The sequence below is a fragment of the Coturnix japonica genome, chromosome 5, assembly GCF_054131305.1.
Source record: "Coturnix japonica strain WE chromosome 5, WE-NBRP24, whole genome shotgun sequence".
NCBI lineage: Eukaryota > Metazoa > Chordata > Aves > Galliformes > Phasianidae > Coturnix > Coturnix japonica.
The window spans coordinates 32,920,195-32,938,006 of record NC_140667.1 but is presented as its reverse complement, the minus strand read 5'-3'; the positions used below and the strand labels follow the sequence as shown (position 1 = coordinate 32,938,006).

Below are 17,812 nucleotides of genomic sequence, written 5' to 3'. Positions count from 1 at the left end.
GTTCTAGTTACAGTTGTGTTGCCATGTTGTGGATTATTAATAAAGAAAGTTTTTAGGTACAGTCTCCTCTGTGTGGAAAAATGTTTTGCTTGCATTCGTGATAGTTGGTGTAACAGATGCAGTTTCTCATTCATGTTGCTGCATCTTTCTGATGCTGTAATGAATTAACACTTTGTATGTGTAATGGTGTACCAAAGGGAAGTATAAAGCCTTTGATACTATAATCTCTTTAAAAATCATCCCTCACTCAATTTACAAGTGTTATGATTTGGTTTATTTTTATTGTGTGTATGCCTGCAGACAGGCATAAATTCACTCAAATGCACACTGTGTTTGGATACATATTTTACTATGCATAGAAAAAAAAAGTTGTGAAAATTTATCTGTGGAAGATTTTAGCAGATTTCAGCTTTGATGTTAATTTGGTTCAAAAGACTTTTTGCGTTGCCTCTGTAGTTCATTCATTATGCATACTTCTAAGAGGATAAAACAGATTAACAGATTAGTAGTAAAATAGTATTTTGGTAAGATTAGCAGCAAAATGGGCATAGTATTTCCTTTACATTCAAATAGGCTTCTGGGACTGAAAAGGATCTTTTATCAGTTGCTTTAACGGACAATCATATCATTCCTCTTGTGTAATAAAATTGCCAAGCTTCACCTTTTAAAAGTCTCGGTGTTCTGCCCCTGGGACTTCAGTTGGAAAAGCCATCCAAATGATAAATTTCTTTGAAGCTGAGGAATTATGTATGCAGTTTGAGTTCCTAGGCAGCTGGTGCTCAGTTCAGTTGGACTGTTTCTTGGTTTTGCTTGTTCTATCTCCTTTGTTCAGGATCTTGTCACATGTAGGCCAGTGCTGTTTTCACTTTCAGGTTCATTTCCAGATTAACTAAAATCATATCCAGATTAACTAAATCCCATGTATCCCATGAGATACATTATCCATTTCTCTCATTAGCTGTATCTTCTGTCAACCTTATATTTAAAATTTATGTATTGAGTGGAGAGTAGGGATTGTGCATGTGCCATGTCACAAATAGATTCTTTTTGTATTGAATATGCCACAGACTTTGGGTGTAGATTCCTGGGGAGATGCACATTCATTTTGTGCTTACATTTTACAATTGGTTAAGATTAAACACTACATTGTACTCAGTAAAGAGAGTTACAGTTTCAAAATTGGAAGCTGACCTTCAGTCCTCGTGTGACATGTCTCAAAAAAAAGTTTTTATTTTCTCTCTGCTATAAATTATCAGAAATCTTCTGATTTCAATAGAAATCACATTCTGAAATGGAGTCCAAACTTTTGATTATGATACAGTTTCGTGTGTGTGTGTGAGGCCTGACTACCCTTGTGGTAGTGTGGTAGGGTGGCTTCTGCAAGATGAGACAATTGTTTGTCTAATTTAGTAGCTTAGTGGTAGTAAAGGTGATGTTTGGACCAGGTGATCTTGGAGGTCCTTTCCAACCTTGTGATTCTATGATTTAGTAACTGAATAAAAAAGTTGTTTCTGGAAGTGTTCAGAAGAGGCTGAAAGGGATTGCTCAATATGATATAAGCTTCTGTTTGCTTGTTTGTTTGCAATTCTGTTTGCCATCAATGTTTTATAACTTGATGGAGGGGTAGTAGTTGTACTGCATTACCAGTATGTGTAGTCTAAACTTGAAATGTTTAGATGACAGCAAGAGCCTAACAAAACAGTTTTTGGTGACATTATATATCAGTTTTTATTTAAAAAGTGTAAAAATCCCAATGGTAGAAAGAACAGTTACAGATGACTCATATCAGGCATCAGAGCGCAGGTGTCAGAAATTGCTGTTTTAGTCCATATGTGTACTTGTGCAGTTTTCTAGGCTGTTGTTTTCTTTTCCTTTGAGCAGTTTTCTGCCATCACTAGATTGTTCTCTGCTTTTCTACCTCACTAATTCCTCGACTATTTGCAGCACCTCGTAGTTGCTAAAAGCCTTATTTAAATCTATGCTTAATCACTTGTAGCATGCTAGGACTTCTTCACTGTTTTTAAAAAAAAAAAAGCTCCTGATTTGCCTACGATTATGGGTACAAATTGGAAGTACATGTCCTTTTTCACTCTCAGGCCTCACAAAGAACCATGGGTGGGAGACAATCAACAATGCTACTTTATGGTCTTTTTCAGGGATAGGAAACATTGTATTAGTTTCTGGACATAAGACTCAGGTCTTCCTTCATTGTGATTCCAGAACTGGTATTCAAGGAATTTTGTGCCCTGTTCTCAACACAGTTACTCACTGGCGTTGGCTGAACACACTGTTCTTGTTTTTCAAATTCCCGTATTCCTTTCTTGTTCTTCTTTCTGTAATCATAGCTAGTTGTAAGGGGTAAAAACTTAACATATGGGCAAAAATGATCAATATAACAAGTTTGGTATTTTTATCAGTAGAGAAAAAAGCCCTGTAATCCGATAATCTGCTCATCCTATTGTAAACAATACATTGTATGCTGGTTTGAAGAAAATCAACTTTTTCCATAAAGAACTGCCAAAATCTGGATTTTTTGAAATGCTCTCATTTGAGTGATCACTTTATATATTTTTGTTTCCAAATGTCACAGAAAGTCACTGATGTAAAAAAAAAAAAAAAAAAAAAAAAAAAAAAGTACTGGTGTCTGGTGAGATATTTAGCCATTGGAGCTGGCGGGCATGAGGCTCTGGGGTTTGGTGACTATCTGTATCTTAGTGCAGGCAGCTTCCCTGAAGGGAAGAAAAGGGAACAGTGAGAGGAAGCTATATAGATGCATTTGATTCCTGATTATTATGTTATTATACAAATACCTTCAATCCAGTTGATAAGGTTTGCTGGATTTTTTGTATTTTTTACTAATTTGCCTCTTGCTATTTTCAAGTTTTCTTAAAGACTGTGTTTCAGAGATGAGTGCTACAATTGAAATATAGGATTGTACGTCTCTTTGAAATGCCATTCTGTTTAGAAGGAGCACCTACCATTTAAGTAAAATTATAGTGCTCTGAAAGAAAAAAAAAAAAAAAAAAGAGTAGTCTTTTGTCACTCCTGTGTATTTATGATTTATGCATATTTCATTTTAACCAGAAGGATTTTTTCCAGTTCGGCAGAAGTGTTCACTGGCAGAGGGACTTTATTTATTTATTTATTTATTTTTACTTGCCTTTCTTTTTAAAAATTCTTCTTAATAGTACAGTTCTTTCTTCTTTCAGCTTTTTCATGAATACAACCAGTTTCATTCAGGATGAGATGATTCCATTGTTTTGGTTGTGTGTACTCTTGAGTGGAATCAAGTACTTTTCTCACAAATACAGCTGTAGTTCAGGGGGAGGGGGAGACTGATGTGGCGTGGGAGGGTGGTGTGAGCGTTTCTGCTCTTACACCCAGGAGGCTGACAAAGGTATTGGTGATTTGTCCTCACTGACTTTTTTCTGACAGTCTATTCAAAGTGGCCATTTTATTTCACTTGTGTGATTGCAAAGACTTAAGATCATAAAAGGAGCTTGTATGTAAGACAGGGGATTTAATGGAATACAGACCAGATTGTAAGCTCAAATGATTTTGACTGATGTTGAGGAATAATATATGCATTATCATTTCACTAAAGAACATTTAATATTTTGTCTTCTGGGAAAAAAAAGAAACCACCTTTAGAGTACTCATTTAATTACTCTTTAAGTAGTTATAAAAAATTCTAGCTTCAAATATCTGAATTTTGTGCTCTATTGTGAAAAGTACTCTCTTATTATCACTGCTCTTAAATGTAACATTTTCTGGGTAGTGAGTGTGTTGGCTTTCTGTAAGAGATTGCACAGACTTCCATAGGCTGGTAAACAGAGGTTCTTTGCACTTGTGGGCTAAGATGATCTGTAGCCTCTAATCAGATATTTCTAAAGAAAGACCATGGGGCAGGAAGGAGGGAACAGTCAGAAACCAGTAAGCATAATGCACACTTGCACATAATTTGAATGTTGCACCTGTCTGTGGATATGAAATCCACACTATGCATGCAGAATTACTTCTGGCCCCACTGACTCTCCAAAATAATACATTTTGTTTCCAATTCATTGAGCTTTCTTTTTGCTACCTGTTGGGTTCTGCTCTCATTTTACGGGATTCTGAGTTTATTTGTGAATAATTAAGAAAAATAACAAAACACAAACAACAACAAAAATACACCACCAACAAAAAAAACCTTTTCTCTTATGGTGCATAGATGAGCCATGGGTTGAAATGATGCTGCTGTTGAATCATTTGCTGAGGAAAATACAACTGACTGTATAGAACAGAACTTCTGCTTTTGCATGTGTTATGTTAACAGATAGTTACGAATTTGAGCCTTTCTATTTGAGCTTTTTAATTTTCTTCTTATATTGTAGGTCTTACCCAGATTACAAATGATCAACACACCAATGAGAAATGAATATGAATGGAGAGAGTCTACTTAACTAAAAAAAAATAAAAAAAGTTTAAACATTTGTAGAACAATTACTGGGTGCCTTTGAAAATCCTGTCCTTGATCATTTTAACCTGCAGAAAGTCCTCGAAGTCAAACATGACTGACAGTGCATCATGTCCATTTTCAAATGCTCTTTTACCACGTTGAAGCATAGCAACTAATGATCAATGTATACTTCTAGTGGAGCATTGGCTCAAGTGAATCAAAAGTGACATAAGCCATGAAGTATTCCATTGCAAAAAAAGGACTGATAAGTATCATAAAAACTTTTTTCTCTGTAATATCTAAATCTTTGCTCAGCTGCTGGTAATACAACCTTGTCCTCCCTGCAGCCTTCTGTTGCTAAGGACTTCTTGCATCAAGTGTCTGGCTCCTCACTCCCAGCTGAAGTTCCACATGGCTGAGACTTTAAGCAAATGAGATTATTTTACAATGACTTGTTTGTTATTAGAGCTGAGAAGGGTTTCATTACACATTAGATGAAGGTCTGAAAAGTTTTCTTGGTTCAGCTGTCATTTCCCTGGCGGGAGCAGAATTTCGTCTTTGCTTGTAGTGCTCTTCAAAGTATTGTGGCTTTTGCCAAAGTCTTCCCTTTTTTTTAGAAAAGGCAGTAAGCCATAGTTTCTTTAAGTAATATAACTTCATAATAGTATTCTGCATGAAATTACACTGTGGAACAGTGGCTTAAAAAAATTTGTTTTAATGTCACTTTCTGCAGCTTTTGAAAGTTAATCTTCAATTTTAAATAAGACATAAATCATTATTTTATTATTTTCTTTAAACCATTGTAAAAAAAATGGACTCCAACCCCCCAAAGAAAAACCAAACAAACAAAGAAAAAAAAAAAACAGTGTTTAAAAAAAATATAATAAAATCCAGCAACAATTGTGGAATTCATTTCTGCAGCTGGAAACTATATCACCACACAATGAAATAAAATATTTTTAAAAGATACAAGGACTGATGCTGTTTTCCCAAGAAGGGGGGATCCAGCAACTGAAATTAAGTGTTTGGAGTCATGATTTCTTCATGTGATACTCCCAAAGATACTGTTAATTTTTCTTATATTGGGTCTTCATGCACTCAAAAAACAATGGGAGACTTATTTAAAATCTATGATAAGAGGGGCAGAGCCAAAAAATAATTACAGTCACTGACTGAGAAAAATGTGGTCAAACATCAATCCTGGCATATGACAAGTAAGATTTATTGAGAGTGACATTCTCTTACTGAAAGTATTAGGTACTTAAGTACTGGAAGATGAGAATAGCTATATCTACGTAGGTAAACCTGTGCTTCAAACTAGGGATAATGGTGTGTTGTTCATTTCATCTGTTAAATTTGTAATACACACGTCACAGACATGCTAAAACGTAAAGCGACTTTTGTCTTGATGTTTAAAAATATTCTTGAGGCAGATAGGTCTCACTGAAATTAAACTGTCAAATAAGCTGTCAGAACTGGTTAGCTGGGGGTGGACATGTATTCACCCACACAGAAATGCAAAATCCTCCCTTGTGAAATGTGGCAACTATGTGAAATTGCAGAGGAACTGTGTACAACTGTACAGGATAAAAACGAGAGAAGCATTTAACTAGTTGAACTTCAAACAGGCGTTTTAGATAAACAGAAAGAAAAGTCACAGGGCTTACAGAAAAGAATGTTAAATGGATCTTACATGGTTTATTTTACTTACCCTGAACTATTTTTTTTCTTGTGTTTTTCAGCAGAGCCATAGATACGGGGATAGATAGACACAAAAAAGCTGTTGTGAATGAGGGTCAGCCATATTGGTGCTATTCTTGTCACCCCCTATGATAGACAGTCCACAGCCTCTCTCAGAAGTCATTGCCAGATTTTAACTATCCTTAATTGTTAGTAGATAACCTAAATCCTTGTTGTGAGAATTACTTACTGCCTCACAGAACTGTCAGATTCCTTTCAAACTGTCCTATCTCCCCTAATCATTGCTTAGTTCTGTAGATCTTTCCTGTCACATCATATGTTATAGAACTGTCTTTGGTGCTGTCATTGGTTTATCTCTGTGCACCCAGAAGTAGACAGTGTTACATTAGAAGTTTTATCAGTGCCAAAATGATTGGCAGGATTGTGTCAGATATCTGGTGTATCAGGCACCCAGTGTTTTTTTGTGTTTTTTTGTGGTTTTTTTTTTTGTTTCATTCTGAAATTTAAAAAAAAAAAAAAAAAGATTCTGAGAAGAGTCCCAGGAAAGGTGTTGGCTTTCTGTAGCTAGATTGACTGTGACTGTTGTATACATGGAGAGTATGGCATTTTGGTAATCTAACCTGAGAGCTGGAACTTGATGTTTCTTTCTCTGTGAGGCAGATAAATCAATAGATAATCAGATTTCACTTTCTCATACTGATGCTTATCAAAAATGATCAAATCCTAACCTTCCATTAGAAATTAAGCAGATCAAGCTCCTACTGTCACATACAGGAAAGTGTGTCTTTACGCTTTTAACCATTCCAGTATTCTTTCCTGAATTTGTTCTTGAGTGTCCTAGCTTTGAACTGTTAATTCAAAATTCATAAAAATATGAATACAGTGTTCCAGTTGCAGCTACTTCAGTGACAAATGCAGGGGTGATGAAACCATATGCTTCTTTGTTATTCCCCAGTTCATGGCATAAGCAATTTACTGAGACTTTGTGTGGTTACTCGATAGATTTGAAAAATTCAGCATTTCTTGTCAAAGAATCACTGTTCAGCCTACCTACCTCCCATGTCTTCAGGGGCCTGATGTGTTATTTTGCAAACTCTGACTTTCTGTTTCTAGGCTTATGCAGTCTTCTCATTAATTACTGATTTATCTGTTTATCTGTAATTCAGAATGGTAGTCAAAGTGCTTTCCTCTAAGTTATTATTGGTTTAACTTTATACCTTTTGTTCCATTACTTTAAGAAGTCTACAGTTCTTCACCTTGTTCTTTCCTGCTCTCAGTTGCTCCAGAGGACAACTATTACCTTTGCATCTATTCCGTTCTTATTTCTTTTTTTTTTAAGTATTTTAGATTTGCCAATACAAGTGTGCAGCTTCAGAGTGTCCTCTTCAACATCCATAGCAACAAATGTTAAGATCAGATATTATTTGATCATTGCGAGACATTAATACATAGTGCTGCATTTTCTCAATAAGTTCGGCAAATAAAAGAAAGTGCTGGATGTTTACAGGATGTAGAATTGCTGTTTCTTTTCATATTCCTAAAGTATTAGGAAAACTTTAACATGCATTCACTAAGCTGACAGTGATATTTCTAGTGTCTTCTGGCTTCCCTTAGTGGTTTCATAGAACTCCGGAGTTTCTGTCACTATCATCTTTATGTTTGGAACATTATATGCCTGCATATACAAGATAACTCCTTTCTCAACATGGCATTTCCTGTGTTGTGCATTTATTTTATGACATCCATGAAAAATTAGCCTTAAGGCTTGTTCAGGGGCTTCTGTTTGAATGCCTTTCCTAGCTTACCATGTAAATGTTTTTGGTTCCTTGAATGTGTTACTAGACTGACAGAAGGCTTAAGCATTTATTTAATTTTTATGTCTGAGTGTCCTGAGATGGTTTTTTTCCAGTCCATACTTGTTATAAAAGGCTGTATTTTATGCAGATTGAAACACGGCAACTACAAGCATTTTTATGAAGAAACTATACTGCTGATGGTATGTTAGGAGCAGGCAATCTTAGCTGAGGTCTTTGCTCTCAGGGAAGGCTTTGTTTCTACTGAGTGCCCAGCAGAGAGAGAAACTTCTCTGTGATCTGTCTGTGATCCCATCATCTTTCAGTAGTTTTGATTTCCTTAGTGTTCATGTCCATAAATAAGATGCTATTCTAAAGTTTCAGAATCTGACTTCGAAATTCTATGGTGAATCTATGGTGAAAAGCCCATGAAACTTGACTCTTCCCAAGTGATTTGTTTGATGTGCATTTATGTACATATGTCTTATATATGTACACATAGAATCTGGCAACAAAGCTACCATTTCTTTGTCACGTTAAAAATCCATGCAGTTATTCTATCCCCAAAGAGATATTCAATCTTGAAAAATGAGTCATAAGTCCGACATATGTCTTTTTTGGATCTGCAAAGAAATGCTAGATTTGTCTAAAGAGACAAAGAGACATATATGCTTTAGAGACATATCTCTACCAGTTGTCTTTATTGTCTGTTCTTAACAGTTATCTCTTCATTACTTTGGCTTTTCTAAGGCACATCTTGCATAGTGACTTATTGTGTGTGATACAGTATTATGAATTCTTCTCCAGAAGTTTAACTCACAGTGTGGACATGGTTCTAGATATGCATGCGAATGCTGTACTGATGTCCAGTGTCAGCTTTTTCTCCCATTTATAATAGAGATTAAGTTCATTATCGGATTAAGGATCCCAGTAATCCTGTTACTTGGTTTTGTCGCTTCACAGAGGATACTCTGTGAATAAGGATCCCAGTTATTAATACATTGAAGTAAAAGATACAGGTGACCAAGGACCAAACTAATAATTAGTATTAAAAATTGAAACAACATAGTTCTTACACATTTAAAAAATAATAATTTTAAAAAATCCATCAAATTCAGTTTCAGTGGACTTAATATATTTCCTGTAATGTAGAATTATTTTGTGAGTAGTTGAAAGACTACATTAAATACATGTCTTATAAATTTACTGATAGTAAATTCTGCTTTTTCAGGAAGAACCTACCAATTTCAAGGTGCTTTAATGAACACTAGATATCCCTTATTACAGCACTTACCTCAAGCACAGAAACTTTGACTGAATCTAAGAAATTTATTTGTTGAGCAGTTTTTAAAAAGATTCAAGACAACTGTTTCATGTCTATACATGTGAATGAGTTATAAACCTGAATGAGTCTCTTGAACTGATGTAATACTTGATCAGAAATACCTAAAACACATCTGGTTGTAAGCTCTTACAAACTTACTTTTTTAAAAGAATATATTGAAGTGACTCTTGAGTTGGTTTTTATGTTCTTGTTCTGTTCTGTTCATGTTCTGTCCTTACATTAGGAGTTTGTTTTCCCAGGCATAGTAAATGTTAGAGATGTAAATAGTAAATGTTAGAAGACTACAGCTTCAGAATAAGTGAATTTATGTGAGCAAGTGATTCTTTAGTCACTGTATTTAAGTCTTTCTTGTTTAAACTAACAAGAAAAAATAGCTGATTTTGTTAGTGATTCATCACCCTGCTTCTGCCTATTCCCTAAAGGGCATGAAAGTTTTTGCTCCAGTTCTCAGCATCCTTGGTGAGAACTTCTGCAATCTGTTCATGAAGCAGCTCTGTAAGTGGATGCCTGTCAGCATTGTGACACTGATACTGTCGCGTTCTGCTCTTAAACATTTCACAGGGAACTCCACAGTTCTGTGCCAGTGTGGGCACGTACACAGGAGTGGTGTGAGCCCTCTTGTTGAGGTCCCCATGCTACCTTAGAAAGGGCACTGAGGCATTAGTGGGTCAGTGTTAATAGAACATTGCTCCTAAACTCAAGGTAGGAAATAAAAGAAAAGCACAAAGCATTGATGCTTGGAGCTTGCCCCAGGTGCTTTATCTCCAAACAGTTTTTAGGGAAATTATGCAGCAATTATGCAGCATATGTAGATGGGGTGCATGTGACAGTATTTTTTGCTACAACAGGATGTAGCGATCTGTTCTCTGATTCTCATTGTTTTGTGTTTATTATCATAACTTCTCTAAATGTTTGTGTTGAATTAATCACTTAATGTACCTGATAGTGAGGTCAGCTATGCAAGCATGTTATGATTTGCCTGGAATATTTACTTCCCTTTAGAATATTTTTGTGATTATTAGTTGACTGTTTCTTAAATGCTAGAATTATTCTTAAACTTACTCCTTCACTGGCTTGACTCAGCTGGTAGTTCTTGAGTGGTATTAGTGAAAATCATATTCCAAGAAAGAGGAAACATATTTTTGGTAATTAATTATATGCAGTAATTTCGAAAGAAATACTTTCACTCAATGAAAAATAAATCCAGTCTGTTTAGTAGAAATGGAGAATGTGATGAGTATCTTGTGGTAGCACAAATAAAGTTACATTAGTTATTCTAGAGATCTCTTTGTTTAGGAAAGAAGGGTTGTTGTTTAAGGCTTTTTATACTTAGTGTAATGAATGGTGGGGTGATTAAAAAAAAAAAAAAAAAAAAAAAAGCCCTATACTGTTGTTAGGAAGTTCTTATTTTGACTATCTGCTAACCGCTGGGGAGAAGTGGGAGTTTTAAAGACTGCAGACTAGCAGCTTGAGTAATGTAGTGTGTGCTGAGTATTTTTGGCAAGGAGCAGTTTGAGTGGCGGAAGGCTGGCAGCCTCACAGCAGCGGGAGGCATAGGTAGCAGGGAGGTGTTTGGAAATACTGTGCAGGAAGCAACCTCTTCCTTGGATGACCACAGGGAACAACCTGTTCTGGAAGAGGCTGACCAAAAGGTCTCTTGGAGGTCAGGCTCTACAAAACAGCCATCCTTCTGTGTTTCTCCAGAGCCCTGCTTCATTTGTTTCACAGATATTTCCGTTAGGGAACTCAGCTGTGTTTTTCCTCTGTGGTTGCTGCTGGCAGTTCTGCTGATGGCAACTGGGAAAAAAAGTTGGAGTTTGGGGCCAATTCCAGTCAGTGCATGTGAGCAAAATGTTCTTTTCTTGATCTGTGAGATACGAAGAAATGCGATTCCTACAGCAAACTGCTGCAGCAAACAGCATTTGTGAAGTATTAGTGTGTTATCTAAAATACTGTTTACTTAGTGTAATGATACCAAGTTTGCTCCTTCCTGAAATTCCATTCAGAAAAGGCTTATTAACTTATATTCTGCAGGTGTCTCATTACGCTTTATAGAACCTCATAGAGCATCTACATTATTGTAGATTAAAAAAAATAATAAAAAAATAGAAGAATAAAAACTTTATGGCAAATAGGGAGTGATTCTTCCTATATAGAAGCATTTCTTCCTATATAGAAGCATAAAAGCTTCACTGCTTTTAGGAAAGGTTCAGATGGCAGTGGCTCTCTTAGTTTGTATCTGTATTTCTAAATTAACCAAAATGAGAACACAGTCTTTAGTACTGGTCCAAAATCATGTAAGCATTTTAGTTGTTTAATAGAATGTTTCCAGGTACAATTTGAACCATGCTCAATCACACTCTTAGAGTGTGATTTCAGCTATAAACGATTTGCATCCTAGCTGGGGATCTGCTTAAAATAAGCAATGGGAATGCAGTCTCACTGCTTCTGGAGGAAGGAGTTCAACTCTTTTACTTGGTCTCATCACTGGAGAATGATTCCTGCCTGGCTGACTGGGAGTCATCTTGGAAATTTCTGCTTAACTGAGCAATTAGATCAGGAGTAAACCTTTTAAGGGGTCATGGAGGCAAAAAGGAAGCAAGGACCCATAGTGCTGTTACTTTTCAACACTTGAACCTTCATAAAACTGGTAACTTTTGGCTGTACTCAAGGCTCACTCCTAAACAATTTTGTTGTGTCCTGATTCTTAAGGAAATATTCTCTTTCCACATGATAGTATTTTCTATTATTATTTCATTCCTGGTAATTCCATTTAAGCACCTACTATAGTAAAGGGCTTTTAACAGTGTTAAGAATGTATAATAATGTCATTTTTAGTTAGCTTTTAGTTAGTCAACTCTAGTGAGCTTTTAGGTGGCTTTTACATGTATGCATTTCCTATTTTGCTCTGTATTTGGCAAAAATAGATGATATTTATAGTGTGGTAGTACCAAGCAATGTGTTGGCTTTTTGTTTACTTTTGTTTGCGCTTATCAACATTATTGTTGGCAGGAAAAACTTAGCTGAGGGAATATTTTTGTCACTGTTGCAACAGTTGGACTTTACACAGCATTTTATTTGGAGAACAGCACCATCAAAATGGCTTTCTTGGTGATAGAGTAGCTTATGTTGGGAAAACTAACTTGAAACTAGCAAATAACTCTTACATATATATTTTTTTATTATGCTAGTAATTGAGTTCGTCTCTCTTTAGAATATAATAAATGATGCCTTAAAATGTACATATTTACACACTCACACATATTATATGTGCAGTACAGAAAATACTTTTTTATAGGTAAATACAAATGGAAGTAATATTAAAAGAGCAAATGAAATGGGAGTATGCTGAGAGGGGGGAAAAAAAAAAGATTTAGAGGGAAATGCCTGTCCTATCTCTGAAATACAGTGGAGTGCAATAATTCTATCAGTGTTTGAAAGAGGCTGTAAGTGGCTGTTTTGAAAGGTGTTTTTCATTTTACAGTGCTTCCAAATAAGCAAATTCCTTCAGTCTTCTGGCAGCAAGTAGTTCCATCAGGCTTTTGCTTTCAGCTCAGTGGTGCTGCATACTGTAGAGTGTGAAAGAAAAACTGTTGATCACTTCAGAGAATCACAGAATCGTAGGGGTTAGAAGGGACCTTCAGAGATCATTGAGTCCAAACCCTCTGCCAAAGCAGGTTCCCTACACCAGGTTGCGCAGGTAGATGTCCAGGCAGGTCTTGAATATCTCCAGAGAGGGAGACTCCACAAGAAATTACATGCTTATCTGACTTATAGCTGGCTTTAGATTTAGCTATATATTCTTTTTCAGAAATCATTAGATTTTAAAATATCTTTTAGGAAAACAACTAATTATAATAAATTCAATTAAACTTATCAAGAAATTCATAACATTGCACTTCATAACAATGCATTTCAGGCATTGGAATGCACTGCCCAGGGAGGTGGTGGAGTCACCAACCATGGGAGTGCTCAAAAAACGTTTGGATGTTGTGTTGAGGAATGTGATCTATCTGGGAAGTATTGGTAATGGTTGGACTAGATGATCTTCTAGGTCTTTTCCAACCTTGATAATCCTGTCATTCTGTGATAACTTTATTTAGTGCATAAATTAATAATTTTCCATCCAGTATTTAACATTTGAGGAATAAAGAAGAAATCTCCGTGACATCATCTCAATGAACAGATGCTTTGTAAGCTTTGGAAATCTATATTTTAAGCATAAAAATCTGAAAGAACTAATACAATTAAGAATCTTTTTTTTTTTTTTTTCATTTATCATTTCAGAAACATAGACAAAAATTAATAATAATTTGTCTGACACAGAACAATTGTTAAGTGAATGTGTTAAGTGACATAATTTAGTCTCAAGAAATGATTAATATCTGGTGATATATCACTTAGGTCTTGTATCTTAGGTCAAGCTGAAAATTATTAATGACCTTTAGATATCATTTTACCACTTATCTGTGTAAAGTTTGTAGGATTATGAAATAATGTAGATTGGTGGAGGCTCTCTAGTCCAGTAACCTTCTCCACCAGGATCTAATCAAGTTGCTTATGAATTTGTCTTTGAAAAGGCATCAATTAAAGGATGGAGTTATTTTTCTCCTATTTGTTAATAGATTCCACATTAGTTGCAGACCAAAAAAAGGCAAATGTGAGTATGTGGTTGGGGGAAATGCCATTTATACAGTGGTATATATTTATACAGTGGTAAATACTGCCATATATGGAAAAACATTCACTTTTGTTTTGTGATAGTGTGAACAATGGTCTACTCTGCACTGAAAATTAATTATATTGTTGTTTACAGTTGTGTTATTGCAGTTTAGTAACATTCAGGTTTGTATTTGCAGTTTCCTGAATGTGGTTTCTACGGAATGTATGACAAAATTCTTCTCTTCCGCCATGACCCTACCTCTGAAAACATTCTCCAGTTGGTGAAATCAGCTGGGGATATCCAAGAAGGAGACTTAGTTGAAGTTGTCTTATCAGGTAACTATAAAAAAAAAAAAGAAAATGATTGTCATACTTGCACAACTCAAGACATCTACAGTATTTTTGTCATACTTAGGATCCAAGGAAAAGGAAATTTTGCATGTATGGATTTTCACTTATACTGGATCAAAATCTTCACAAATGTGTCTATATCATGTATATTGTCATTATATGCCTCTTAAATTTTGAGTTCTTCTTTTTTGACAGCTTGATTTTATCCATATTATTATTTAAGCAACTAGTTAATTTTAATAGCTGATATGAAAAAAGTTAGGTTTGAATTTTCAGAGGAAAGTCATCCAGTGGGGAAGCACTTTTTTCAAAGAAGCATTGTTGAAAGAAAACATATAACAAAAACATTTTAACATTTAATTAACACTATAGATTGAAAATTAGAATTGGTCTTAAGATGTCTTGTGTAATGTATCAACAATATGTAACTAGGTATATTATATATTTCTCTCTTAGTCTATTAATTGGTATGGCTAGTTCATAATAACCTGTGTGGGAATTACCAATGCCATTTTTATTAATAGTGACATGGCTTCTTTTAAAATAAGCATTTTTAGCTTTTATCTTATATGAACTGCTATAATATGTCTATTGGAAGTAGAGCAAATGATTTTTCACAGCCTTTTGTAGCAATGTCTTTCAGGGCTGCTCTGATTCTTTGTATGATTACATTTTCCTCTTACTTTAAAAAGTAAGAGGAAAAAATTAATTCTAGATTTGGTAGTAAACATATATTATTTGTGAATGGCTTTAGTAGATGCCAGTAATCTCTATTTCAGGTATTCCATTTAATATAACCACTCCATATCAATACATCAAATGAAGAAGCAAGGAATGTAGTATTTCATTTGATGCATTGTTTTCATGAGTTTTAAATTGAGCCCACGTATCTTCCAGTTTCCCAAAATCAGGCAAGTAGCTGCATGAACTTAGTTTGACTTGCATAAGATAGGGTGATGGACTTTACATAGTAAAATTTAGAGGACTAGAGAAAGGTGTCTCAGAGAAGCCTAGGAAGCTGTTAGAAAACACAAATATTCACTTTAGCATGTGACAGGCACCAACTGAAATTGCAAGATATCCAACTTGAAAATGCAAGATATCCAACAACTACAGTGAGTTTGTCAATCTCCTGTGTCTTCCTTTTACTCACTCTTGGGCACGTCCTGTGTCCCTGTCAACAATCAGAGTACATTTTCTGCCTCTGGGAAGTATTAGCCTGAACTTCAGTAGGGGAGAGAACACGTGCGATTGTGCTTAAAGTTCTTAAAATAAGAAGCTTGATCCTATTTGACATACAATGGATTAGTTATCTTCCCATATTGTTGTTATTATTATTATTATCCCTCATTATTAGTCTATAAAATATCATAGAATCACAGAATAGTTATGGTTGGAAGGGTCAGACCTCTGGAGATCACTTGGTCCAATCCCTTTTCTCAAGGAGGGATATCTAGTTCAGGTTGCTCAGAAGGCATGTCTAGTTGGTCGTTGAGTATCTCCAAAGACAGAGGCTTCACCACATCTGACTGCTGCTTTGTGTGTTTGATCAAGTGTTCTATTTTATGTTAAAAATGTCTCAACAGAATATACATTCCAAAGTTCTGTAAATTCAAGGTTTTGGAAAATTATTTTTGAGTAGCATACCTCAAAAAGGCAATAGACCATAGTGTTAATGCTACAGCTTTGCTGCTGAAAACTGTGTGCTGTGGGTAAACAGCCCTTGAGGCTCTGATATCTGGCGTCAAAAGCTATACTGATCCACTGCATTCAATTTTTTTATTGCAGAAATCAATATTTGACAGTGGAGAAAAAGCTGAACTGTCAGCTCTAATACTTTGGGGTTGCATAATATGTTTTCATAGTTCTTTATGTAAATAAATCTTCTGACAAGGCTGGAATGACCTGTGATTATTACATGCGGTTTGTGTTTTTTTTTTAATTTTCATATTCTATTTATTGTCTTGACAGCTTAAGCAATAGTAAGATCATCTTCTTGTTTGGACTGTATATTCCAAATTCTTGAGGGAGATAAAAAGTTACATAGGAAAATTCGTAGTTGAGAAGAGTATAACTGGAACACTTTAAGCCATTTTTGAGAATAAAACTGTACCCACAGACGTCAAATAATATAACTGAAACAGTCTGTGGAAGGGCTAGCATATTCCAGTGAAAGTGCAGCACCTGCTGTGCTTTTATATATTCATAGTGATCATTATTACTTGCATTTTACATTGGTGAATTAGGCAGTTGGGATTTTAATGGAGTGTAAGAATCATGCATCTTGCTAAACAACTGGTGTGTGTTTGTCTGCTGACTGGCCCACAGGAGATAAACACAGACTGCTAGGATCAGCTGTCTGAGCTCTGTTCAGTGTCAATATAAATTCTGATGTTTTGGAGGCAAAATGTCAGATGTTGTTATGAGGGGGAAAGGTAGAGTTACAGACTCAAGGATGAAAAGGAAACTTTCGTTAGGAACATTTGTAGACCTCATAAGTACAGTTTTGTTTTTACTTTCTAAAAGTTTTTCTTCCTTTTATGTATTTTTAAAGTATTATCTGTTTTAATGTTTTATTTCATTTGACTGTATGAGATTCTGATAGTGCTTGTATAGGAGAAATGAGGGCACATAAGAAATAAATTGCTTAAAACCACAAATTTGTTTGTTGAACCAAGGTGGCTTAATAGGCTACAGTTGTTTATGAGCATTGAGCGGTATCACTAATGCCATTCTGTCAGTAATGTCCCTCTTGCCATGGTGCTGTTATATTAGCTACACATTTTATATTCCATTTCTCTTCAAATTGTCAGAAAAGTACACCTGGTGTACTTTTCGGACATGCACAAAAGAGGAAGTCCTTTGTGTTCACTGAACCCAACATTTACTTAACTGTTAAATGGCATTGGAGACTGAAAAAAGATCAAAATCTCTGGAGAAAGGATTTTTATTGAGCTTTATTTGTAGGAAGGATTCCTTTTGTGTAGAATACTCTAGAAAATTAACAAACTGCTCAAACCAGGAAGCAAGAAACTGAAGCTGCAAAGTTATAATCAAAGGTAGTTGTAAATGAGTAGTCATTCACTGATAAATACTGTAAGGAAGAGAAACCTCACTGCAGCTTTTGCATACTCTTTCTCTAAAATGCACTGTTCCAGTCTTCTCAAGAAAAGGAAGTGAATTTCATGTAAGGCGATCTTCAGTTGAAAAATGTTCTTCAGTCTTAGTATGAATAAGCAGAATTAGTTTCAAGCTTGAACTGGATCCATTTAAAAGGTGTATTTCATGTTCCACTGACAAAATAGAGGATGCAAAAATGATTCATAAAGCAGATGTAAAATTCACATTAGATATGAATAGAATACACTATCCTGATATATTCTGAAATATTCTCTTCTTTAGCTTTACACCTGGCTGAAGCATTTTGGTACTCTTTTGATTAGCTTTAAAAATTATATATTCCAACTGCCAATTATTAATGCCAGTAGAAAGATATTAATTATTGAAGGGTATGAACTT

General features: G+C 35.2%; 1 protein-coding gene across 5 annotated transcripts in view; it reads left to right on the top strand.

The window, feature by feature from the left end:
* Positions 1-17,812, top strand: part of PRKD1 (protein kinase D1) — a 96,773-nt gene that overhangs the window by 37,101 nt on the left and 41,860 nt on the right. For 4 of the 5 annotated variants that reach the window (XR_014947213.1, XM_015864971.3, XM_015864970.2 and 1 more), the window contains exon 2: positions 14,140-14,278. Coding sequence is in view for 2 of the 5 variants with exons in the window: in XM_015864971.3 (XP_015720457.2) it covers positions 14,140-14,278 (139 nt within the window). In the remaining 3 variants the exon portion in view is untranslated. Of the gene's footprint in view, positions 1-14,139; positions 14,279-17,812 lie in introns of those variants that run through there. The other variant, XM_015864974.3, reaches the window with a different exon arrangement.